At 35.7% G+C, this 23339-nt stretch overlaps 1 protein-coding gene across 1 annotated transcript in view; it reads left to right on the plus strand.

Moving 5' to 3' along the window:
• The first annotated feature begins 9375 nt into the window (after positions 1-9375).
• The window catches only part of LOC123563551 (meiosis regulator and mRNA stability factor 1-like), a 51162-nt gene continuing 37198 nt past the window's right edge, over positions 9376-23339 (plus strand). Inside the window, exons 1-6 of the mRNA XM_053532946.1 lie at positions 9376-9510; positions 15308-15401; positions 17449-17673; positions 18577-18694; positions 19401-19567; positions 21557-21726. Coding sequence (XP_053388921.1) covers positions 17461-17673; positions 18577-18694; positions 19401-19567; positions 21557-21726 — 668 coding nt within the window. The 5' untranslated portion in view covers positions 9376-9510; positions 15308-15401; positions 17449-17460. The remainder of the gene's footprint in view (positions 9511-15307; positions 15402-17448; positions 17674-18576; positions 18695-19400; positions 19568-21556; positions 21727-23339) is intronic.

Genomic DNA, 23339 nt, shown 5'->3' on the forward strand with positions numbered 1-23339 from the left:
AGACAAATGTCCTTTTTAAGTTATATAGATGGAAAATTTGCATTACTTATCTTGAACACACACAGTCGAAGTGAGTCTGCTATCATATTCATCTGGTGCGTTCTATAGACTTTCAAATGATCTTGGTGTAGCTATTAAGTCCTTTTTAGACTTGCATATTCTTTACATTCAGTACTATTATCAATACAAATGTTTGTGATATGAAGAATTGTAATTTAAGTATAGAAAATTTTCCTTTTTTAGATGGGGATGTACTTTGTGTAGCATCTTGTAAGATATAAATTTCTCTTGATAATAAATTCAATCAAGTTATGTCCATAAACTCAGTCAGCAGGGTCACCATTATCATAAACTGCAAAAATATATCCAATACATTTTATAACCGTAATTCAAGTTTCGTTCCGAAATTAAATAGTAATTTAGAGACAATTCTGCAACAAAACATATCAAAACCTGACCTTTTTGGATATGTTGTTTACAAACTTCATAAGATTCTTGGGGCCTCCGTGGCCGAGGGGTTAAGGTCGCTGACTTTGAATCACTCGACCCTCATCGATGTGGGGTCCAGCCTCACTCATGGCGTTGAATTCTTCATGTGAGGAAGCAACCTAGCTGGCTTACAGAAGGTCGCTGGTTCTACCCAGGTGCCCGCTCTTGATGAAATAATGCATGGAGGGGCACCTGGGGTCTTACTCCACCATCAAAGCTGGAAAGTCGCCATATGACCAATAATTGTGTCAGTGCGACGTTAAACCTAACAAAATCAAAAAGTTATCGTAAGATTCTGGTTCAATGACTTTCCGATTTTATTTGATAAAATTATAAAACGCTTTATTTTTGACGGAACAAAACTGTTATTAAGTCTTATATAGCACATCGAATAATAGCATGACCATGATAATAATGGCAAGAATGGTAATATGACAGTAATCGTAGAAGATGAGAAAATTATATCCGGTGAGATGTTACACGGGGTACATCCCCATGTGACAACAAGGACAAAACTAACAAATGAAAGGAAAACATTGGAGCCCCATCGCGGGTTAATCAGTGGTCAGAACACCACTAGGGAGTTGAAGCTGGGTTATATTTCGATCTTCTCTGATCGTTCGGTACGACCTTTATGTCGTGTTATTGGTACTGTTTAGTTTGTAAGCTTGAACATTTCGGCCTGGGTGGTTCCAATACTACCGCTTTCATAGCTTTGGGTATTGTATAATCATCCCTTGGATATGGTGCCTGCTTTTAAATTTTGTCTTTTGGCAGTTCCTGTGATATGCAGGCTCCATAACCTCAGATCCCCTTTCTAAATTGCAGTTTGTTTAATTCTTCCCATTGTTTTTTCGTTTAGGGCAAACCCATTATTTTAACTGGGGACCATACGCCGCTTTTCAAGGAATTACACCTAGTGTATCATTGAAGGTTCCACGTGCACCGCCTTATGAACACATCTGCGGATGTCTCAAAATTGGCTTTTGTACTTGTAACATGTGTAAATGTCGAGTTCTGCTTAACCCGGGGCTAGAGGGTACGGTAGCACGCATTTCTACTACCGTCCATGAACAGGCCCAATCAAACTGAGACTGCAGCATTTTCGTTTTTGTCGTGTTTAGCGATCTGTGGAGTTTCCACTTTTTCTATTTTGTGCATACCGTCCCTGTGCAACAAACATCACTTTATACCTTCTGTGTTCTAAAGTCTCAAGACACATAAATATATTGTCCCAGATGAATCCATTACATACACAATGATGACAAAAGGCACAATATTCAAAGCACTAAAATGAGTAAGGTTTTGCGGCTTTTTGTGCGCCCTAACCTGTTGTTTTCTCCTTATTGTTTAACTTTAGGTGTATATTTTTGTATAAATTTAATGCAGATCATTTACATCTCTATAGGTGCACTGCCGTAAGAGGACGTGGCCATTCCTTTTCAAGAGTTCAACTTCAACTCCACAAAATTCATGCGGACATCTAGCGGAGGTGCAGGGTGAATGTATATGCGCGGGGCCAGGTGCTCCCGAATGTGTCCTTAAAATCCCGAACATGTATGTGTCGTTAAAACCAGAACATATATATATACACTGTACACTATATCTAGTACGTTTTACATCCTCACAGCTGGCTGGACAGTGGCCTTGAAACAATCCAGAGTGTCAAACTGCAGCAATGTTCGTGGTAGGCTATTCCACAGGTTCCAGGTTAATGTGGAAGAATGAGTGCTGCTATACGTTAATCTTACAGTTATCAATTTCATGGTATGTCTAGACAATGGAACAAGACATGAGATGCTGGTGCCGCCACTTAATTGTTCACGACCTTAGACATATAAGTAATAAATCGGATAATTGCCTTCGGGCTTGTAAAGATGGCCAGTTTAACTGTTGTATCCATTGAAGTAACACTACAATACAATACAATACAATAAATTTTATTTAAAGTTGGTAAGACATCATCACAGGAAACATAAGCTGGAGAAGAACTTTTATAACCGACTGCTATAACATATATTAAATGAACAAATAAAAAAGAGCTGTAAGAAAAGCATACAAATTTAAAGCATATACAACACACAAAGCAAAGCAAAGCAAAGCATATTATTTTACAAGCAAAACAAAACAAAGTAAAAACTGAGTTGACTATTCTAATCATGACCAGAGGCCTAAAATTACTTAAGAAGCTGAGGTTAAGAAACTGAAAGGGAAAAACTGACACAAATGTGTTTTAGACTGAAAAAAAAGCTAAGAAAGCGTATCCCTTCAAACCAGGTTTGAGGAGAACAGATGAGCATAAACCTCTCAGATTTGGAATAAAACAAGCATATAATTATAATACGTACGGTGGCAAGCAAACACTAAAACAAGCAAGAATAAGTAAAAAAAATTAAAAAAGGTATTGGAGGATAAACACATAATCTAAGAAGCACAAAGAATAATAATTTGTAACTATAGCGGAGAAACATGCAAAAACAGTCAAACAGGAAAACAAGCATGGGTTTGATAAAGGCAAGCATGCCACTGCATTGTGGACAAGTTATACCTGTTGACAAGCCACACAGGTACACTCCTTTCCTGACCAGCAGGATATTAGATTTTAAAATTATTAAAATTATTTGTTTGCCAAAAGGTGTCAGGTAGGGAGTTCCACAATACAGGGGCAGCATACCTAAAGCTGTTCTTACAGAACTTATTTGTTTGTTTTGGGTTTAACGCCGTTTTTTAATAGTATTTCAGTCATGTAACGGCGGGCAGTTAACCTAACCAGTGTTCCTGGATTCTGTACCAGTACAAACCTGTTCTCTGCAAGTAACTGCCAACTTCCCCACATGAATCAGAGGTGGAGGACTAATGATTTCAGACACTGTCTTTTATCAAATAGTCACGGAGAACATACGCCAAGACCGAGGATCGAACTCACGACCCCGCGATCCGTAGACCGACGCTCTGCCTACTGAGCTAAGCGGACGGTTGTCTTACCGAACTTAGTTTTACTGACCTGAGGTACCTGTAAAATATTATGATGAATTTGAACGTTTATTTATTAGATCAGATAGAACTGGAGGTGCTAATAAAAAAAAACCCATAAAATGTCATACGTATCGAACATATTTTATGTTATTCAAATTAAAAATGTGTACATTGTGTTGCAAACATAATGTAAGACAATGCATGTATATTCTATCAGAAAATACATATTAATCAATTTTGTATCATATCGACAGTATATTAACACAGATCTCTGTAATTATTGCAATATATTTGAAGTTCAAGTATACTGATAAATATTTACTCATATTTCTAAAGAGTAAACACGATAATTATTACGATATGACAAACATATATATAAATTATACTTCAATATGGTTCATCATTTAAATCACTCACACGAATAAATAAACAACACAGTAATATATGAACAAATCATATACAACAGACACAAAATTATAGTGATGATCACTGATGCTGTTATTCTTTCTGATGAAACATTGTACATAACCATGTGTTAAATGCAAATTCAATGTCGACATGTGATACATCAACTGGTGGCCGCACGCAGTGTTTGTGGTACCAACGTGAACATTTGTCACATTGGACTTGATCGCCTAAGCAGGCGGGTAAATTGCAAATACAATAATTTTCTATAGAAATAATCTTCTGCTGGTTTTTTTCCGACGAATACTTAAAGTCTTTTTAGTTGTTGGGAATTCCGTCATTTTGCATTTTTTCTAAGCATGAGATTAAATGCCCTCTTAGTTTATTGGGGTCAAATATGATATCAAAACACAGTTTCTGCCTTATACAGTGTGAAGTTGCATGAGCCATAGCAAATAAACCAGTCTACTGAATTGTCTTGTTTTTGAACTGATGGAACTGTTATCTTAAAACGCTCTTCATTTTTGCCATAAATCTGAGAAAGTTGAATTTTAAGGCCGTCTGAAATAATTCTGTCATTTTTTCTTTCGTTACCTAAACTGTCTATTAAATATATAGTATCATTGTGTAGTACTGATGTAACCCAGTGATCTTTGTGGTTATGGTGAATTTGGCAAGAAAACTTTTCCTTCGCTGGCTGGAATATATGTTGTCCAAATATTTGACTGATATTTTCTCTCAGCATAAATGCGATAGGCAGTACTGGATTCTTCTTAAACATAGAATATTGAACTGCCACTGCAGATACATAAAAATCACCAAGATTGAAAATTGTGTCGTAGAAAATTTCTTAATGCGAGTCCTTTGACTTAATCAGATTTTTAACTTCCTGGAATAATTCCGTATTTCTTACAATTACTAAATCCGGCGTTGTTTTTATACTTAATATATAGCCATCTTATTGAGTCACTAATAAATGTAAGGCGAACATCGCATCATGCGACAACTTGTACTGTTTTGAACAGTTTGTTTTAAGTTGTGAACTTGTTTTAGGTTTCTTGGAGCAGCAATACCCCTGAGTTTAGTCTCTGGTGACTTTTCTGAGCTCATTTTTTCTAAGACCTCGTTAGGTTTATCTTTTGTTGTAACTTTATTTTTAATATCTTCTAAGACGGACGGTTTAGTGCGTTTGAACAGTCTTGTTTTACGCTTTCTTTTTCGATGCGGCAATGACTGATATGCGCTAGAGCTACCATAGTAACCCAATACTGTTTCGCTATTATATCCATCAAATATACACGTAAATCTAAACATATGTTTTTGAAAGTCGCCACCGACAACATTGTTATTTCTAATTTTATAGAAATGCCTTTCAATTATTTTCCCTTCAACATTGTACTTTTTCCTTCCAATATGGCGCCAGGTATACCCATCCGCTTTCCAATCATCTTTCTTGTTTGCATCTCCCGAATCACAGTATAACAAGAAATATCTTTAAAAATGATGGTCGGCGAATTGTAATAAAGAAAGAAGTTTATGAATTTTTCATCTAACATTCATCTTTCATCTAACATTTTTCAAATTGAAAAACTAAACACCGCACTTTAACACTTTAAATGGTTCTCTTTTACTTTTTCGCAAAGGTTTCGTAGGGTTGCAATTTTGTTTCGTTTATCCTTAGACGAATAATTACAGCAGTAGTTTGATGAAGATTCATGAAGCGGCTCAGGAGGAGGTCATTAAACGTGTTACGATATTGTTACACATCGAGTTTGATAAACATCCATTACATTTTAGTGGTTAATGCGAAGAAAGGCATATCTACTTTTAGCTATAGTGGTCCCTAATAGGGCCCAAGTTCCTATATAAATAAATTTGAAAGAGGACCTTATAATGATGCTACAGACCAAGTATGACAAAGATCCACCAAGCTGTTCATGAGACGCTGTATAAAGGCAATTCTAGATTTAGCTCTAGCAGCCCCTAAAAGGGGTCAAATGTCCCAGCTGAACAAAGTTGGCTGCGGGCCTAATAAAGATGCTACGAATCAAGTTTGATTAGAATACATGAGAAAAAATCAAAGGATTTTTTTATTTATTATTCTTATTTATTTCTAAAATAGGCCAACTGATCCCGCTTTAACAAATGCAAATTCGCTATTCATGAATCTTTGGACAATGACGTCACACCTATAAAAAAGTGAAGGTCAAGCAAAACATACAATTGTAATTATTTCAATATTTCTGTTCCATAAGCAAAGTTTGACCATAGTCATATCACATAGATAAACTGTTTGCATAGTACCTTCATTTCAGTGTAATGAGATTCAGACATTATATAGCATATATATAATAAAACAGATTTCAAATGAGTTCAATATTTGCATACCATACTAAAGAAAAATATTCATATATAATAAATCAGTTAAATAATTTATAACAAATATATCAAAGCAAACAAGTACTCATTTTGATATGCAATCTGAATAAGTCACAAACGCAAGAAACCTTTTCATATACAGACGACAATTGTAACAAGGAACATCTTTTAAAAGCACTTCTCTACATAAAAGACTATTATCACACCCTTATTCATGTGATACCCAGACCGTATTCAGCTCTTTCTTTAATTTGATATATGTTGGTATTTGAACAGGTTTTTATCATATTTATTAAACTTACTTATCATTTTGAGATATATCAATATTCTTGCTAAATATACTGAGCCAAAGTTAGCTTTAAAACTGTGAACAGCGTCGTTTAGGATAAACGCTTTGTCTACATTTCACTCAGCGTAGCACAATCAACAGAGTGAAAGAAATTGACACTCTCGTCCAATCAGACAGAGTGTTGCATAAATATTCCATTTTGATAAATTATCTATAATGCGTTATCAAGTAGTTTGATTTGCAAACTGAAGTCACGTGGCATAGGTAACGAAAACGAATTTAGACGGCGTTCGCCGAAAAACACGTTTCCTTCTTTTGGCTTGTATGGCTGGTCTTTGGTAGTGCTGCTAGGCAAGTTAGATTCCAGGATGCAGGACGCTTCTCCGTATGATAATATCCTATTGGTGTATCGGTTCCGCCCCAAACGAGATTTGGCGACACATCGGTATTCAAATAATAATGCATTCAGGTTCACACAAAACAACCTTATCACCACTACAAACCGTGAGTTTTTCTACGACAACGCTGTGATGAACTAGTTGAAGATGTAACACTTGGCGTGGTACCGTTACCATGGCGACGACCTGTAGGTAAGTGGATGTTCTCCGAACCGACGCATGTGCAGCTGGTAGATACCGACCGTTAGATTGTGTAGCAGACGGAAGATCACGGACGGCTTCGTAGACTCTCTGAAAATAAAAATAAAATAGAGAATAATAAAAATTACTTAAATAGTTACATACTAATAAACCGTCAATCAATTGTAGAGAAACGGACACGGAATGTTAACCTCATCGTAAGTAGAAATTCTATAAGTTTTGAACCAAGCTGGAGATTATTTCAGCTACTAGTATTTCAGATAGGCAGTTCACCTAATCATCTTTCCTGGGAAGAACCAGTACTAGTACCCGGAGTCCGCGACTACCTACGTGCTCATCATAAATATTTGTTGTCGGTAGCGGGGCTCGAACCCATGACAAATTTCAGAGATTACAAGTCTCAAGTACTGTATCCCTTACACCACGGATTAATAAAGTCTGATATTAATTTTAAACAGCAAGTCACAATTTTACTTGAGAAAAAAATACAATTATAGCTTTTGCATAACATACACTGTTTTCTAGAGCTCTCTCAACCAATGACGATCGACTACTGGAAACAGGACCCGACGACGCTTGTCCGCCAGACTTACGACTTGAAGACAACCGACGACCTGTCTTACGACTTAATATATTGCTGACGATTGGACAGTGGCGGTTGATTTGGGCTGCTCGGAGGTGCGATGCACGTAGCTTCGGGCTCACGACACCGAGAAGACACGGGTGTAGAAACTGCCGGTACGGACTCTATTGCTGTCTCAATGATGTTGGCCAACTTTTCCGTGCCTTCGATTTTAAGGTGTGGTCAGAAACCGACGAGCAGCGCCTGAAAAATTGTACATGTTATAGGCATTTATTACTATATCGTAGTATACATGTTTATAAAGCGAATGAGAGAATGACAGCTCTAGAAGCATAATTTGTGTACGCTTGAGACTAAAAAGTTTCAGCTTATTTATTTTTTAAAAAAGACTGAAATAGGAAACTGGAGTGCCCGGAGACCATTTGTCCGTCATGGTGACCACATGACAATTCAACATTCCGACATCAGGATTCGAACTCTGACCGCCTTGGTGTGAAGCGAGTGCGCAGATCATTGCGCTAACAGGTAGTAAGATAAAGAAGTAACAGTTAAATATGTACTCACCGAATATAGAGCGAAAATCCCACTGACTGATAGTCTGAAGCCAACTGGTAGACTTTTAAAACACGCGGAGCAAGTTGTTGACTTCATTAGCAACAGGATGCCAGTCCTTAAAAAACATAGACTTTGTCGTTACACGGTCGGGGTTTTAAACTTGGAACAAATCATGTCCCCTTGGTAGGATCTCGGACACCAGGACTGTTGCACTGTAATTTTAAAGACAAGAAATGAAAATAATACTTATATGAATTTGCTCTATTATATCACTGTAGGTTTCTCGCAGTATGATCTTTGTTTACAGGGTGGCTTTTATTCGGAGGTGGTCATTAACAAAGGTTTGGCTGTATGTATGCATCGCAGGCGTCATTGTTAATTTTCAAAATGACTGCAAACATCCTTTGACGTCAAAGCTACCTCAATTTCTATGGGCATTCTTAGTTAACCGTTTTTTGTTTTTGTTTTTAATTTCTACATGCAGGGAAAATGTTATCACCCAGTACTAGATAAAGTCCGTAAGCAACTTCCTACTCTCTCACTTAAACATTTACTCAATATTTAACTGGTCAGCACTTCCTAGCATTAATACATAATGAACGGTCATTATATTTACTCTGTATTTAACTACAGCACTTTCTAGCGGTATAATATATGTGAGAATTTGCAGACCGCAAAGAAATTTGTCAAAGCTGTAAAGTCGATGTATACCCAAGTTAAGTCTTGTGTAAAATATATTTCTTCATGTTCAGAGGTTTTTTTTTCGAATCCACCTCTGCTCTTTATTCGTCAATGACCTTAATACTAGTATGAATACAGATCTAAGCGATATTTTCACTATAAATGGGCTTAAACTTTTCTTGATCCTATTTGCAGACAATCAGGTACTTTTTGCAAAGTCTCCCGAATCTTTACAGTCAATGCAATGGGGATTGAAAATAAATACGTCTGAAACAAAAGCCATGATATTTGAAAAGGGTAGACATTCCCATCATGACTTTATCATATATTATACTCCTATCGAAAGTGTGGGTTCTTTAACCCTTATCATGCTTTGTACGGATGAAGTACGTTCTGACTACCACAGTATGGTAGCGACTTTTACCAACTGGTGCCCCAATTTTGTAAACAAGCCATTTTGGAACGAAAACAAAACTAAAAAAAAACTTTCCAAAGTTTTTCATTATTGTCTTCCTCACAGACGAAATCATGAAAATGTAGAAAGGCAACTTACGGTATTGTATTTATTACAATATAATGAAACGAAGCTCTTGTAATTTTTCGAATGACATGTTTACAAATTTGAAATAAAAAATTTGACTCCAGAACAAATTACATAATTGGTTATGTTAATCTGATAGTGTGAATAATGAATCATTTCAGATCAAAGAAAATAATGTTTGTGTATTTTTCAAGTCTGTAAATATGGTTATCACAGACGAAACAGGTCTGGTTACCGGACCCAGGGCTCACGCTGTCAGTCGCCATTATCGCCATTTGCGATTATTTTATTTAAATGGCGAATATTTTTTCATTTTGGCGACAGGAACTGGCGATTATTTTATTTAATAGCTACATAAATAATTATGCCAAGTGAGACAGTAACCCGCGGCCTGCTAGTGTAGAAAATCAATAGAGCGGACTGTTTATTACCTTGTGTATTCCAAACACGTGTCAACTATGCCTATAACATTGCCCAAGGCGGTATGATGCAGACGACAATTAAACCGATTATAACCGGAAGTTAATCTTACTTATCTAGCTATCAATCAGATTGAACTGGCAGGCTACTTTTTTTGGAACATTATAAAACGCCAGCGCAAATTTTCTTCAACTCTATATTCGGCAGACGACAATTAAACCAATTTGTAAGGGCAGTTTCCTGATGAAAAATTAAATTGCCATCTATAGTTACCGCTAATTTAATTATCTTTAAAAACATATTATAAACTGACCTAACTGTCGACGGTTTCAAAATGTCTTTAATCAGTATCTAGGTTAGATATGTGTTTTTAATCTAAAATGAAATTGTTCGAAACGAAAAATATATTTTTTTTCGAATTTTCAGAATTTGTAAAGAACGCGAATTTGTTGAAATATTACAGGCCAGATATTTTTAATAGTCTATTTTTTTTACCACGACAATTCTGGCATAATAAATGTTTTTTGTTTTGCACATTAATTGAAAAAATATCGGAAAACCCAGTCCTGTTTCTATTTTTAGAAAGATGGCCGATACGGGCAAACTAAAAAAAACATCATATAAATGTGCTTGCATACTGTAATTAGCGTAAGTAAAAACATTCTAAAACACTTAAAAATTAGTATATTTATTGAATAAAGCATCAAAAACTTGTTGACAAAAAGCTGTAATTCAATAGTGTACATAGATGCAAAATATCACGTATTTTCGCGACTTGATTGTTTTGTACTTTTCGAGCAATTTAAGTGCAGTTATGGTCAAAAGAATCATGAAAACACTTGTATAAAGAAAAAGTATAAACATGAATGATACTCAAAGACTTGGTAAACTTTCCATTGTGTGCAACTGTGTCCTTATTGTATGTGCATGAATGGGGCTAATACTGAGCCATTGCCCAGTCCATAATGTCAGTCAATATCAAGATTTTCAGCTGCCTTACACAAACTAACTATGTGCCCTGTAAATGCCTTCAAAATCCATCAGAATATAGCATTTTAAACTGTTATAGTGGGACCCCACCACCAATATTGGGAGGTAATTTCCCTGAATCCCCGATTCCCACACCCCCTTTTGGGGCCTGCTACTTTTTAAAGTAATTAAGAAGATATATATGTTGAAATTTATCACTTTTATTTTTATAAAAATTGCACGCAAAGATCCGCATCAATTTTGGCTATTAATTTTTCATAGGTTAAAAAGTTGGCTATTATTTTTTGGAGGCCAGTGTGAGCCCTGCGGACCTCTAGACAACCCGTACAGGGCAGACTAGAGGTCCGGTAATCAATATGAATATTGAGTACGGTATTTACAAAGAGCTAGAAGACTATATTTTATCTTTAAAAATGGGAGATGATTTCAAAATATGTTATATAAATGTAGTTTTCTCGTTTTAAAAATAGTATGTCACAGGAAAGTATTTATAATTCTTTAATCCTAGGAAAAATACGATCGCAAATTTGACAAATAGATAATTAATAGTAATTTATACGCCATAATCGGAAGCTTTTATTGTTTTTCTTGTTTTTTACGTGACTGATGAATTGAAAAAATAAATCTATTTTTTGCTTTAGTATTTAAGACATGGATTTTGCTCATGAATTGTTGAATTCTTTTTACTGTGCTTGAGTAATAAATAACGGTAACTACCGGAAATTGCTGTTAAAATTTCATATTTAATATGCATCGAACCGGAAAAACGACAAAAAATAGGAAAACAAAATTTTTAGATCATTTCCCGTTTTTAAGATAAAATATAGTTTTCTAGCTCTTTGTAAATACCGTTCTCAGTATTCATTACTGGACCTCTAGCCTACCCTGTATGGGTTGTCTAGAGGTCCTGTTACTGGACCTCTAGACTCCAAGTCTAGAGGTAAGGTTACTGGAACCCTAGCCACTTCCTAATTTTTTCATATGGGCAGTATCCCAACTTGCATTAAACACTCGAAAGACCAAAATAGTGGAAGCAGTTTAACAACAAATAAAAAGATGTTACAAAACAATTACATTCAGTAAACAAAGAAGAGGACCTCTGTTCATTTTGAGATCAGTAGGTCAAAGGTCAAATTCACAGTGACCGGGAACAGTCAAACAGTTTCCAGATGATAACTCAAGAACACTTTAGCCTAGGATCACGAGTTGATAGGAAAATTGGTCATGACAAGCAGATGACCCCTGCAGAACAATTTAACAGTTTCCAGACAATAACTTGAGAATGCTTGGGCCTAGGATCATGAAAGTTGATAGGGATGTTAATCATGATCTGCAGATGACCCCTATTGATTTTAAGGTCAGTAGGACAAAGGTTAAGGTCACAGTAACCTGGAATAGTAGAACTTTTGTGTACAGACTGTAACAGTGACCAAATAATTTCTGTTCCTTGTTCAATTACTGAATGCATCAAGGGGGGCATTTCGTGTTCTACGAGCTCTTGTTTTTAACTTTAGTCTATAGATTAACACTTTTCCCTGACCAGCATCTCCCAGTCATAATAGATTGTTAGATAGTATCAACTAAAACTTAAAATAGTACCAACTAAAACCAGACTGCTTTTCAGTCATACCATTTAGAGCCAAGCTGATGCAGATATCCCTAACAAGACCTCCAACATTCAAAGATGGGGAGAAGATTAGCAGATGGCTTTTAATGAGACAAGTGCATAGTAATCCACATCATTAAGAAAAAACCCCGATTAAATACAATTGCAACACTCGTGAAACTACCCAGAAGTCAACCAAATGTGTCAATCTGACTAAAGTACTTGATATAAACAAAGATCTGAGAATGACTCATTCACATTCGTCTTCTGTATATTTTGGATTTCCAATATTGCTATTTTTATTTTCGCAAATGTATTTTTATTTGAACCAATCAGACAACTTGTTTGAATGTCAAAGAGTAAGAAAAATGTGCAGTCAATCCAGGGCTCTAACCCAGGACCCCTCGCTTACAGAGCAAGTGGCCTACCAACTGAGCTAACCCGCTATCTGACACTTTACGACATAAGAATTGTAATATCAGCAGTCAAGGCCAACTATAGATTTTGCAAAATGTTGTAAGTTTAAGCTCTGATTGGCTAGCGAAAGGGTCGTCAGAATGAGGCTATCAATAGCTCGTTCTCAGATCCTAAACGTAGCGTAATAGGAGATGTACTTTTGTCAGATTGCCAAATGTGTCAGACTTATGGGAGTAACTATCACCAACAACCTCAACTGGGGAGTCCACATTGACAACATTTTCAAGAAAGCAAACACAACTCTCCCATTTCAGTTATGAAACATCAAGGCTAGTTCACTAGCTTCCTTCTTGTCCTTATGTCCATCCTACTTACCGGTAAGAAAATAACTCTTCCATCAGGTCCTTACATTGAGTGAGCCATACCCAACTAGAGATGGTCCAAGGCTGATTATATTACCTCATCAAGAATGACTACTCCCACTGACTTACTTTGCACAGGTTCCATAACTCTATTTGCTTTTTGACAAAATTATACCCCTTTTTGGACTTAAAATGTTTTGGTTAAGGTTTTATATGTAAGCTGGTATCTTAGTACCCACTGATGGAAATGGGTTGAAATTTCACACACTTGTTCACTGTCATGATCTGACATGCAGTACACAGGTTCAATAGCTCTACTTTGTATTTTTACAAAATTATGCCCCTTTTCTGACTTGGCAGTTTTTTGGTTAAATTTTGTATGTAAGCTGGTATCTCAGTACCCACTAATGAGAATGGATTGAAACTTCACACACTTGTTCACTGTCATGATCTGACATGCAGTACATAGGTTTTATAACTCTACTTTGCATTTTTTACAAAATTTTGCCCCTTTTCTGACTAATAGCAGTTTTTTTGGTTAAATTTTTGTATGTAAGCTGGTATCTCAGTACCCACTAATGGGAATGGATTGAAACTTCACACACTTGTCCATTGTCATGAGCAGATATGCATTGTACAGGTTCCATAACCCTGTTTTGCAATTTTACAAAATTATGTTCCTTTTTCGACTTCAATATATATTCAATTGACAAGACTATTGAATAGTCAAGTGTTGCTGTCCCCCGACAGCTCTTGTATAATTTTCATTCATTAAATTGAATAAATTCATTGTGGAAAGACACAGATGTAAGATTCTTTTCAATAGTAGCTTTTCTGCAAGGTGTTTAAGAAATGTGCACTAGTCAACAAATCATTGAGTGCAGTGCATACTTTAGCAAGTGATTGTGGTGGAGAACCAATTTAAAACATTCTAAGAGTTGTGTTTTAGTTGTACAGTAACATTCACAGATAGTGTTTCAACCAGTTTTAACAAAAACAAATAATCATTGATTTATTGAAAATATTCATATAGAATCTGTACTGGTACTGATGATAAACCCGAACAGAAAATGAGGTTTTTTACCTGTAACTTTTTTATTTCTGCAAATTGAAGTCAATGGTCGGTATCAAAATAAAGCTTAACCTTTGCCGAAAACTTTACATAATTCAAATTTATATTTAGTAAGCAAACTCACACGAATTGAGGGCCTGAAAGGGGTTTGTAAAAAGGAGACTTTGCGAACGTTGACTGATGATAAATTCGAACCCTTTGTCATTTACAAAATTTCCTTGGTATATTGTATTGAAACTTTCCCCAAAAAGCTGCAACAGACATTCCTGATCAAGTAATGAAAAGTTAACAAATGTCAGGCCTTCATGTTTCGACAGTGAGCATGCACAAAAAAACACCCTCTTCCCCAGTAATTTTGGATAAATATTTTTTATACAAATTTATGTAAGTCATTTATTTATACAGAATATTTACCAATTTTGTTTTTGTTTACACCAGTTGGTGTTGTAAGTGGAAACTATTAGATGGTGTGTTCAATTTTATAAATAACCGATTGCAATTGAATATTTCCAAGGTGTTCGACTTTATCATCTGTCCGGGTTTATCATCAGTACCAGTAACTTATAAATTGTGCAATATTAAACCTTGAAATTTGCAATTAACTTCAAAGAAGGTTTGATATGTTGTTAATTGATACCTTCACTCAAAACAGGTCACACTACTGAAATTGATCTTATCTCGATACGTAACAGAAAATCGTGAAATGATTTTATCATAGATATGTAATCATTGTTACTGGAATATGACATAATGGGATAAAATAAGATGATTGTGTTTTACCAATATTTCTCATATTTTAAAAGAGATAACACCTAAAATATTACATGTTTATGGATATTAAAGTTATAATAAAACCACAATACTTGTCTATAAAATTAACTATTTATCAAAATACATAATATACTAAATGTACCAACTAATATTTGTAGATTTTTGTTTTCAGCAAAAAGAATGGGAGGGGGGTTGATGCAAGAGATGGATACTAGGATGATGAGATTATTTGGGCCGATAAAGCTCCACACAAATATTCTTCTTTTGTAAGTACAAGTTTTCATTTTTCTGTAAAAACGCTAATAGAGTTTAGTTTATTAATCCCCCGCCGTAACAGAGGGATTATAGGAATGGTCTGCGTCCGTCCTTCCGTCCGTCCGTCCTTCCGTCCGTAACAAATTCGTGTCCGGTCCATATCTCCTAAACCCCTTGAAGGATTTTCATGAAACTTGGGTCAAATGATCACCTAATCAAGACGATGTGCAGAACCCATGAGTCAGCCTTGTCGGTTCAAGGTCAAGGTCACAACTCAAGGTCAAAGGTTTGAGCCTGCCATTTTGTGTCCGCTCTATATCTCCTAAACCCCTTGAAGGAATTTTATAAAACTTGGGTCAAATGATCACCTCATCAAGACAATGTGCAGAACCCTAGAGTCAGCCATGCCGGCTCAAGGTCAAGGTCACAACTCAAGGTCAAAGGTTTGAGCCTTCCATTTTGTGTCCGCTCTATATCTCTTAAACCCCTTGAAGGAATTTGATAAAACTTGGGTCAAATGATCAACTCATCAAGACGATGTGCAGAACCCATGAGTCAGTCATGCCGGCTCAAGGTCAAGGTCACAACTTAGGGTCAAAGGTTTGAACCTTCCATTTTGTGTCCGCTCTATATCTCCTAAACCCCTTAAAGGATTTTCATCAAACTTGGGTCAAACGATCACCTCATCAAGGCGATTTGCAGAACTTATGAGTCAGCCATGTCAGCTCAAGGTCAAGGTCACAACTGAAGGTCAAAGGTTTGAGCCTTCCATTTCGTGTCCACTCTATATCTCCTAAACCCCTTGAAGGAATTTTATAAAACCTGGGTCAAATGATTACCTCATCAAGACGATGTGCAGAAATTATGAGTCAACCATGCCAGCTCAAGGTCAAGGTCACAACTAGGGGTCGAAGGTTTGAGCCTTCCATTTGGTGTCCACTCTGTATCTCCTTAACCCCATGAAGGGTTTTTATCAAACTTTGGTCAAATGATCACCTCATCAAGAACTCATGAGTCAGCCATGTCAACTCAAGGTCAAGGTCACAACTGTAGGTCAAAGGTTTCAGCTCTGTATCTCCTAAACCCCTTGAAGGATTTTCATGAAACTTTGGTCAAATGATCACCTCATCAAGACGTTGTGCAGAATTCATGAGTCAGCCGTGTCAGTTCAAGGTCAAGGTCACAGCTAAAATCAAAGGTTTTACCCTTTCACTATCCATAGCAGTGGCGGGGGATTTAGCTGTCTTTCAGACTGCCTTGTTTGGTTTAACATCGCACCGACACAAATATAGGTCATATGGCGACATTCCAGCTTTGATGGTGGAGGATGACCGCAGGTACCCCTCCATGCATTATTTCATCGTGAGCGGGCACCCAGGTAGAACCACCGACCTTCTGTAAGCCAGCTGGATGGCTTCCTCACATGAAGAATTCAACGCCACGAGTGAGGCTTGAACCCACATCAGTGAGGGGCAAGTGATTTGAAGTCAGTGACCGTAACTACTCGGCCACGAAGGCTCCAAATGCTAGTAGAAGCACAGTGTTAAAGTACATCAAGAAAATTTTAAGATCTTGTAATACTAGTATTAAATTCATAAGCACTTCAGTGTTTACATGTATATCAGCTGTCAGATATCTTTTTCAACAGGAGAGTCATCTAATTGTTAAGGTGTGGCTGCTCAACCTGGGGTTGTGGGTTCAGATCCCAATGGAGTAATAACCGCAACTTCTCATTTGACACCAGTGCTGGCTTTTGCAGGAAGCAGGCTTGAGAGTGATTCTAATAAGCCTTACCATGCCAGACACGATTGATTCTGCCTTTGCGACCAGTGTAGATCATGATCAGCCTGCACATCTGTGCAGTCTGATCATGATCTGCACTGTTCGCTATTCAGTCAGTATCTTTTTGGTATGCACCCCTTTAAACAGTTAATGGTATTGTCCAAATTGGAAGATGGACAAGTTCATTATAGAAATTTAGCATGGTAAGGGTTAAAGCTTTTATCACAAGCCAGCTGTAAAAATTTATTATAAACTGTATATATTTTTATTTGACAGTTTGATTATATAATGGCTAAAACTGATGAAACTACTGTCTGTTTACCAATTGGTGTCTTCTGGGATATCGAAAACTGCTGTGTACCTAAATGGAAATCTGCTCTTCTTGTCGTAAAAGCTGTTCGGGAAAAGTTCTTCAATGGACATCGTGAGGTGGAGTTTATGTGTGTCTGTGATACGTCTAAAGAGAACAAATACATTATACAAGAATTAAATCAAGCACAGGTATATCTTAATTTGTATTCTGTATAAAAGACTTTACTCTGATAAAATTGCAACAGAGTAATAGCCTTTTGAAAGCCAAGTACTTCAATGTTATAAATTGTTCACAACTGAAATACTGTTGTCATAACAGGTTTTATTTTACATATCTTTAAATATTCAAAAGAGTATTAATCGTGGGCTGAGCGCGAAACTATTGTAACTGTATATGAATAAAGAACAAGATACAATGTTTCGCGCTCAGCCCTCAATTTGCTCTAATACTGTACAGAGGCTTTTAATCATGCAGGTTTAATCTTCGCTATATTTTTGGATTCCTTAATAATGAAGGTGCAATTATCAGAACAAGTACAGAAAAATATAAGTGCAATTAAGACTTTAAGTGCACCCATTGGCAAAAGCATTTTTTCAAGTTTTACGGAAATATATGTATTAAAATTTGAGACAGTGCACTTTGAAAAAAATGGGAAAGATTTAACCAGGGATTTCAAAACCCTATGCAGCATTCTGTAGATATTAAATAGTTCTTTAAGAGGAGCTTAAAGTCAGTTTAGGTTCAGATAAAAACAGTTGATATCGTAGAGGTGTATAATAAAAGGGTTACTATGATTGACCTTTTAGTAGCTTGATCTGCAATGTAAAAAGCAGGAATAGATTTTACAAGGCTAGATCTGACTAGGTGCTTGCAAGCCTCGTGAGTTCCAGCTTTGTGGTAAAATTCGCCCCCAGCGAATACACCTCACATAGTTATAAATAATAAACTTAAAATTTTACACTATCCTGTACTCTGTGATTTTCTGTACTAAAATAGCATCCGGAGTAATGTATGCTATTTCCCTGTGTACAAATTTTTATTATACTGTGTCATTCTGAATAATCATGTTTACATGTGTTTCTTCTCAACAGGTAAATGTCGTACATATAGATGCTGTGAGCAAGAACGCTGCAGACGACAAGTTACGACAAAACATTCGACGGTTCTCAGATACACATACTCCCCCTGCTAGAATTGTCCTCATATCAAGTAAGTTTTTTTCAGTAATCATTTTAATACTTACAGACAGGTTTTATTTAGGTGATGTAAAGTCAATTTAAGTCTTATATATTATAATTATGTCTTATTTATAACGCAGTGATTTTGAGATACCTATTTTTTTTCCAGTATTTTCACTGTATTTCTTTTGAAAAATTAGGCAGTAAATATTACTGGTACACAGTAAAATATGATATTTTTGAGATTATTATTATATTATTCCTAATACCTGAATTAGAAATCTGAATCCACAGAAAAAAGTCAAAAATATTGTTTGCCATACTGATTTCTTGTGCACTTTCGTGTGATGAGCTTCAGAATCATCAAAAATAGAAAAGGTTGTATTTTACAAATCGTTTTCAGTCTGATTTTCAAAAGAAAATTATATCAGTATGGAAATTTGGAGATTTTATATGTTATTAACCATGTTAACAGTATATGAGCCGCGCCATGAGAAAACCAACAGTGGGTGTGCGACCAGCATGGATCCAGACCAGCCTGCGCATCCGCGCAGTCTGGTCAGGCTCCATGCTGTTCGCTAACAGTTTCTCCAATTCCAATAGATTATAAAAGCGAACAGCATGGAGCCTGACCAGACTGCGCGGATGCGCAGGCTGGTCTGGATCCATGCTGGTCGCACACCCACTATGTTGGTTTTCCCATGGCACGGCTCATATTATAAATTGATATATTTTAGGTGATGTAAATTTTTCAACTGACCTGTATGATCTGCGATACAGAAAGAAATTTGACATAATCCTAATACACAGTCAGCATATCCATCAGTCATTGCGTCTCTGCGCTACTGAAAGCTTCTTGTATGAGGATTTAGTCAAAGATATTCCTTGTAGATCTCCTTCAAAGGTAACATCATTATTAAAAATAGCATCTAAATTTCATTCAAGGACTTATTCAAAGATATTCCTTGTAGATCTCCTTCAAAGGTAACATCATTATTAAAAATAGCATCTAAATTTCATTCAAGGACTTAGTCAAAGATATTCCTTGTACATCTCCTTCAGAGGTAACATCATTCTTAATAATAGCATCAAAGTTCAATTTAAGGACATTGTCAGAGATTTTTTCATGTAGGTTTCCTCCAAATGTAAAATTTTAGATAAATTTGTCAGAGAAATTCCATGTACATCACCTTCAAAAATAGCATCAGAATTACCTTCAGAGATATTTCATGTAGATCACCTTGAAAATTTTACTTCCTTTATAGAATTTAGTTAAATGTAAGCCATGTGGATCACCTTCAGAAATAGTGCCAAAATTCCATTACTGTAATAGACTTTCTTAACAATATTTAAGGAGGTAGGTTACCTTGTTACCAGGGTAAATTCAAATTAGTTTAACCGCAGCTATTTTTTATATTTCGTGTAATTTAATGTTTTTACTGCTATAATCTCAATTTATTTTATCTCTGGCCCTTCAAGTACAATTTTTATACAGGTTTGAAGAACATGACCCTCTAAAGGTATTTTATATAGAAAGTAGAAGGAAAATACGTATATTTAACAGTTTTCAGTGCATTCTGGTTTTATTGTTATCCGTAGAAGTCTGCATAATTAATATTTTTTCTAGTATGCGCGTTAGCTTTCTAATAAAAGCTTGAAATATATATGTCGCGGGGCTCGTGTTTCCATGGTAACGCATTTTCTCTCATTTTTAAACAACTATGTATGAAAACGGGGTTTTCGACGGCTTCAGTGCCATTCTGTTAATGACCAACATGGAATATTTGGGTAATATTATTAGCAAAATACCAAGCACTTTACATGGTACCCTATTTTTCTTAAAGTTTAAAGTAACCATGGCAACAGAGATGTTTAAAATAGCTTATATCTTGCTTTTTATCATAATTTCTTATAAAAAAAATATTAAATAAGATATCTTTGTTGTTAATGTAGCTTTAAAACATTTTAATTCTAAAGTAAGTAATAATTTCGTGTTATTTACATTTATTTAAACAAATTTCACAGCTTAAGATACTTACAGCAGCACCCCTCGTCTGACATTTTTATGGAAAAATCGTTCTGCATGCTGCTATTGTTATTATGGATATTGTTGAAATGAAAATAAAATGCCGAAGCTTTGTTCTTTAAATAGATCAGTATCAACGCTTTTGAATTTTACATTTAGATATATAGGTCACGGGCTTCGTTTCCATGGTAACATCATTTTAATTCAAGAAACCACAATTTTCTAGTGAATTTGGACAATTTTAGAGCTTAGTTTTAATATATAAGTAACAAATTATCAACGGAAACTGAAAAATAGGTATTAGAAATCAAACTGCCCAATTTTCATTTGAAAATGTCCGTATTAAGTAACCTTTTACCCAGTTATATTCCCAATAACATTGGTTACCATCATCCATTTTCTTACATTTCGCATAACATTTCAATATAACTATATAAAAGAAGCAAAATACTGATTATTATTCAGAGCAAAAGACACATAAAAATATTTCAGTAAATAATGGCTGTTTAAAAAATAGTTCAAATAAAGAAAATGCACAGAATTACGTACTTTCAAAATAAAAGCTATTTATTTTGCGCGGTAACTGACACGTAACGTCATGACGTCAATGACGTCATTTTAAAGCAACAATGTTTTGAAGCATTTCTGCGACAAATTATTAATTATTTCTGCATTTTTAAACCATTAAGCAGCAGATCGGAGACAGGTTCATGATTTTTTTTCTAAAGAATGGTTATACAAACACATTTGGTTTGTTGTAAACGTCGTCGTAAATCGTCACATTAGCTTCCGGTTGGACATGCGCACAAACAAATATGACGGTAACCAACCTCCTTAATAAGATTTTGTTGAATATTTTTGTTGCAGTCTGTAGATACTGATGCACAATTAATGGTGACTGGCTTCAGTGAAAAACTAGATTCTAAATGTATCAGATCCAAGCTTCAGAAACTGGCCTCTAACACTGGAGGTAAAGTTGTCTGTGTCACTGCCAAATATGCACTGCTTCGATTCACTTCACAAACTTCGGCTAAACGGTAAGTTCTAAATTACAAGGTGTAAAAAAAGTTTGTTCCTGTGTATCAGCAATATATCAACATACCTGCATTTTACTTGACTGAAAAACTAGATATGTCTTATTTTCTATGTTTTAGCTATGCAGGTCTTCTTTCCCAGCAGGAAAAACTTTCTTTCCCCACTCTAGTTATTTTTCAGCATGCAAATTTAATTATGTCTCCCACACCACTGTGGTGGGAGGCATATTGAGTTACTCCTGTCTGTCTGTGTGTCCATGTGTCAGTCACAAATTTTGTCCGCACTCTTTAAGTCGAACATTTTTCATTCGATCTTCACCAAACTTGAACAACATGTGTTTGCCAATAAGTCCTTGGCCAAGTTCGATAACTGGCTAAATCAGCCCAGGCACTTCAGAATTAAGGCCCTTGAATTACCAAAAATACTGATGCCAGTAATACAGGTCTGGGTGCATGGTTGACTCAGATACATAATGGAGAAGAAATGCCAATCCAGATGATTAGGCAGTTGTTCTGAAAAGCAGCTCTAGTTTCTATAATGAATTTATATGTTCAACATTTGAATAGCATTTGCACAACATTTATGTGAGGAAGCCATCAAACTAGCTTACAGAATGTTTATGGTTCTTCCCATGTGCCCACTTGTGCCTGAAACATTGCACTGAGTGTAACCTGGTCTTCCTCCACTAGGAAAAGCTAGAAAAGTTGCCATATGATATGACCTGAATAGAGCTGTTTGACTGTAAAAACCTGACAAAAAACTTTATTAAACAGCTTGATGTATTAAACTCGGTCTGTAACTTCCTTGGATGGTCCTTTCTGAAGTTTGTTCAGATGATTCTGTTTGGTGGCACCAAGGGTCTACCATAGCTATTAAAACAAAATTTTTAAACAGCCTCTTTTCATGAACCTTTTTTGTTGTAGAACCATTGGATATATTTGTCTGAGGTTTTTATTTCAAATGGTTCCACCTAACTGTGCTAAGAATCTAGCAGAGCTAAAAAGTGCGTATGTTCTCCGTGACTATTTGATAAACGACATTGTGTCTGAAATCATTAGTCCTCCACCTCTGATTCATGTAGGGAAGTTGGCAGTTACTTGCGGAGAACAGGTTTGTACTGGTACAGAATCCAGGAACACTGGTTAGGTTAACTGCCCGCCGTTATATGACTGAAAAACGGCGTTAAACCCTAATCAAACAAAATCAAGTTAATGAGCAAATAAATATAAAGAATGTTAGATTTAACATTTACATTTAAACAACTGTTAAATTAATCATGTTAAAGAATATCTCCCAACATAAACAAAATAAGTTAATAATTTATAAAGACATGACTGTCATTTGATCTTGTGAATGAATGTAGAATTTAAGGGGAAATGTTCTCATGTGCAGGTCACAGTTTTATGTTAGCAGCCATTTGCAATTAAGATGTGAAAATTAAGCTATAACCATACTTGGGTATTCAATTTAGAACCATCAGGATATCAGTCTTAATATTTTGCCATTGTTACTCTTAAAATTTTGAAAGGAATTTGAAACTTGCAGTTGATAATATTTTAATATATAAGTAGATCAAGTGTGGGAAAAGCAAAAGCACTGTAGTTGTGGTTTGCTT

This window comes from Mercenaria mercenaria, chromosome 2, assembly GCF_021730395.1.
Source record: "Mercenaria mercenaria strain notata chromosome 2, MADL_Memer_1, whole genome shotgun sequence".
NCBI classification, from domain to species: Eukaryota; Metazoa; Mollusca; class Bivalvia; order Venerida; family Veneridae; genus Mercenaria; species Mercenaria mercenaria.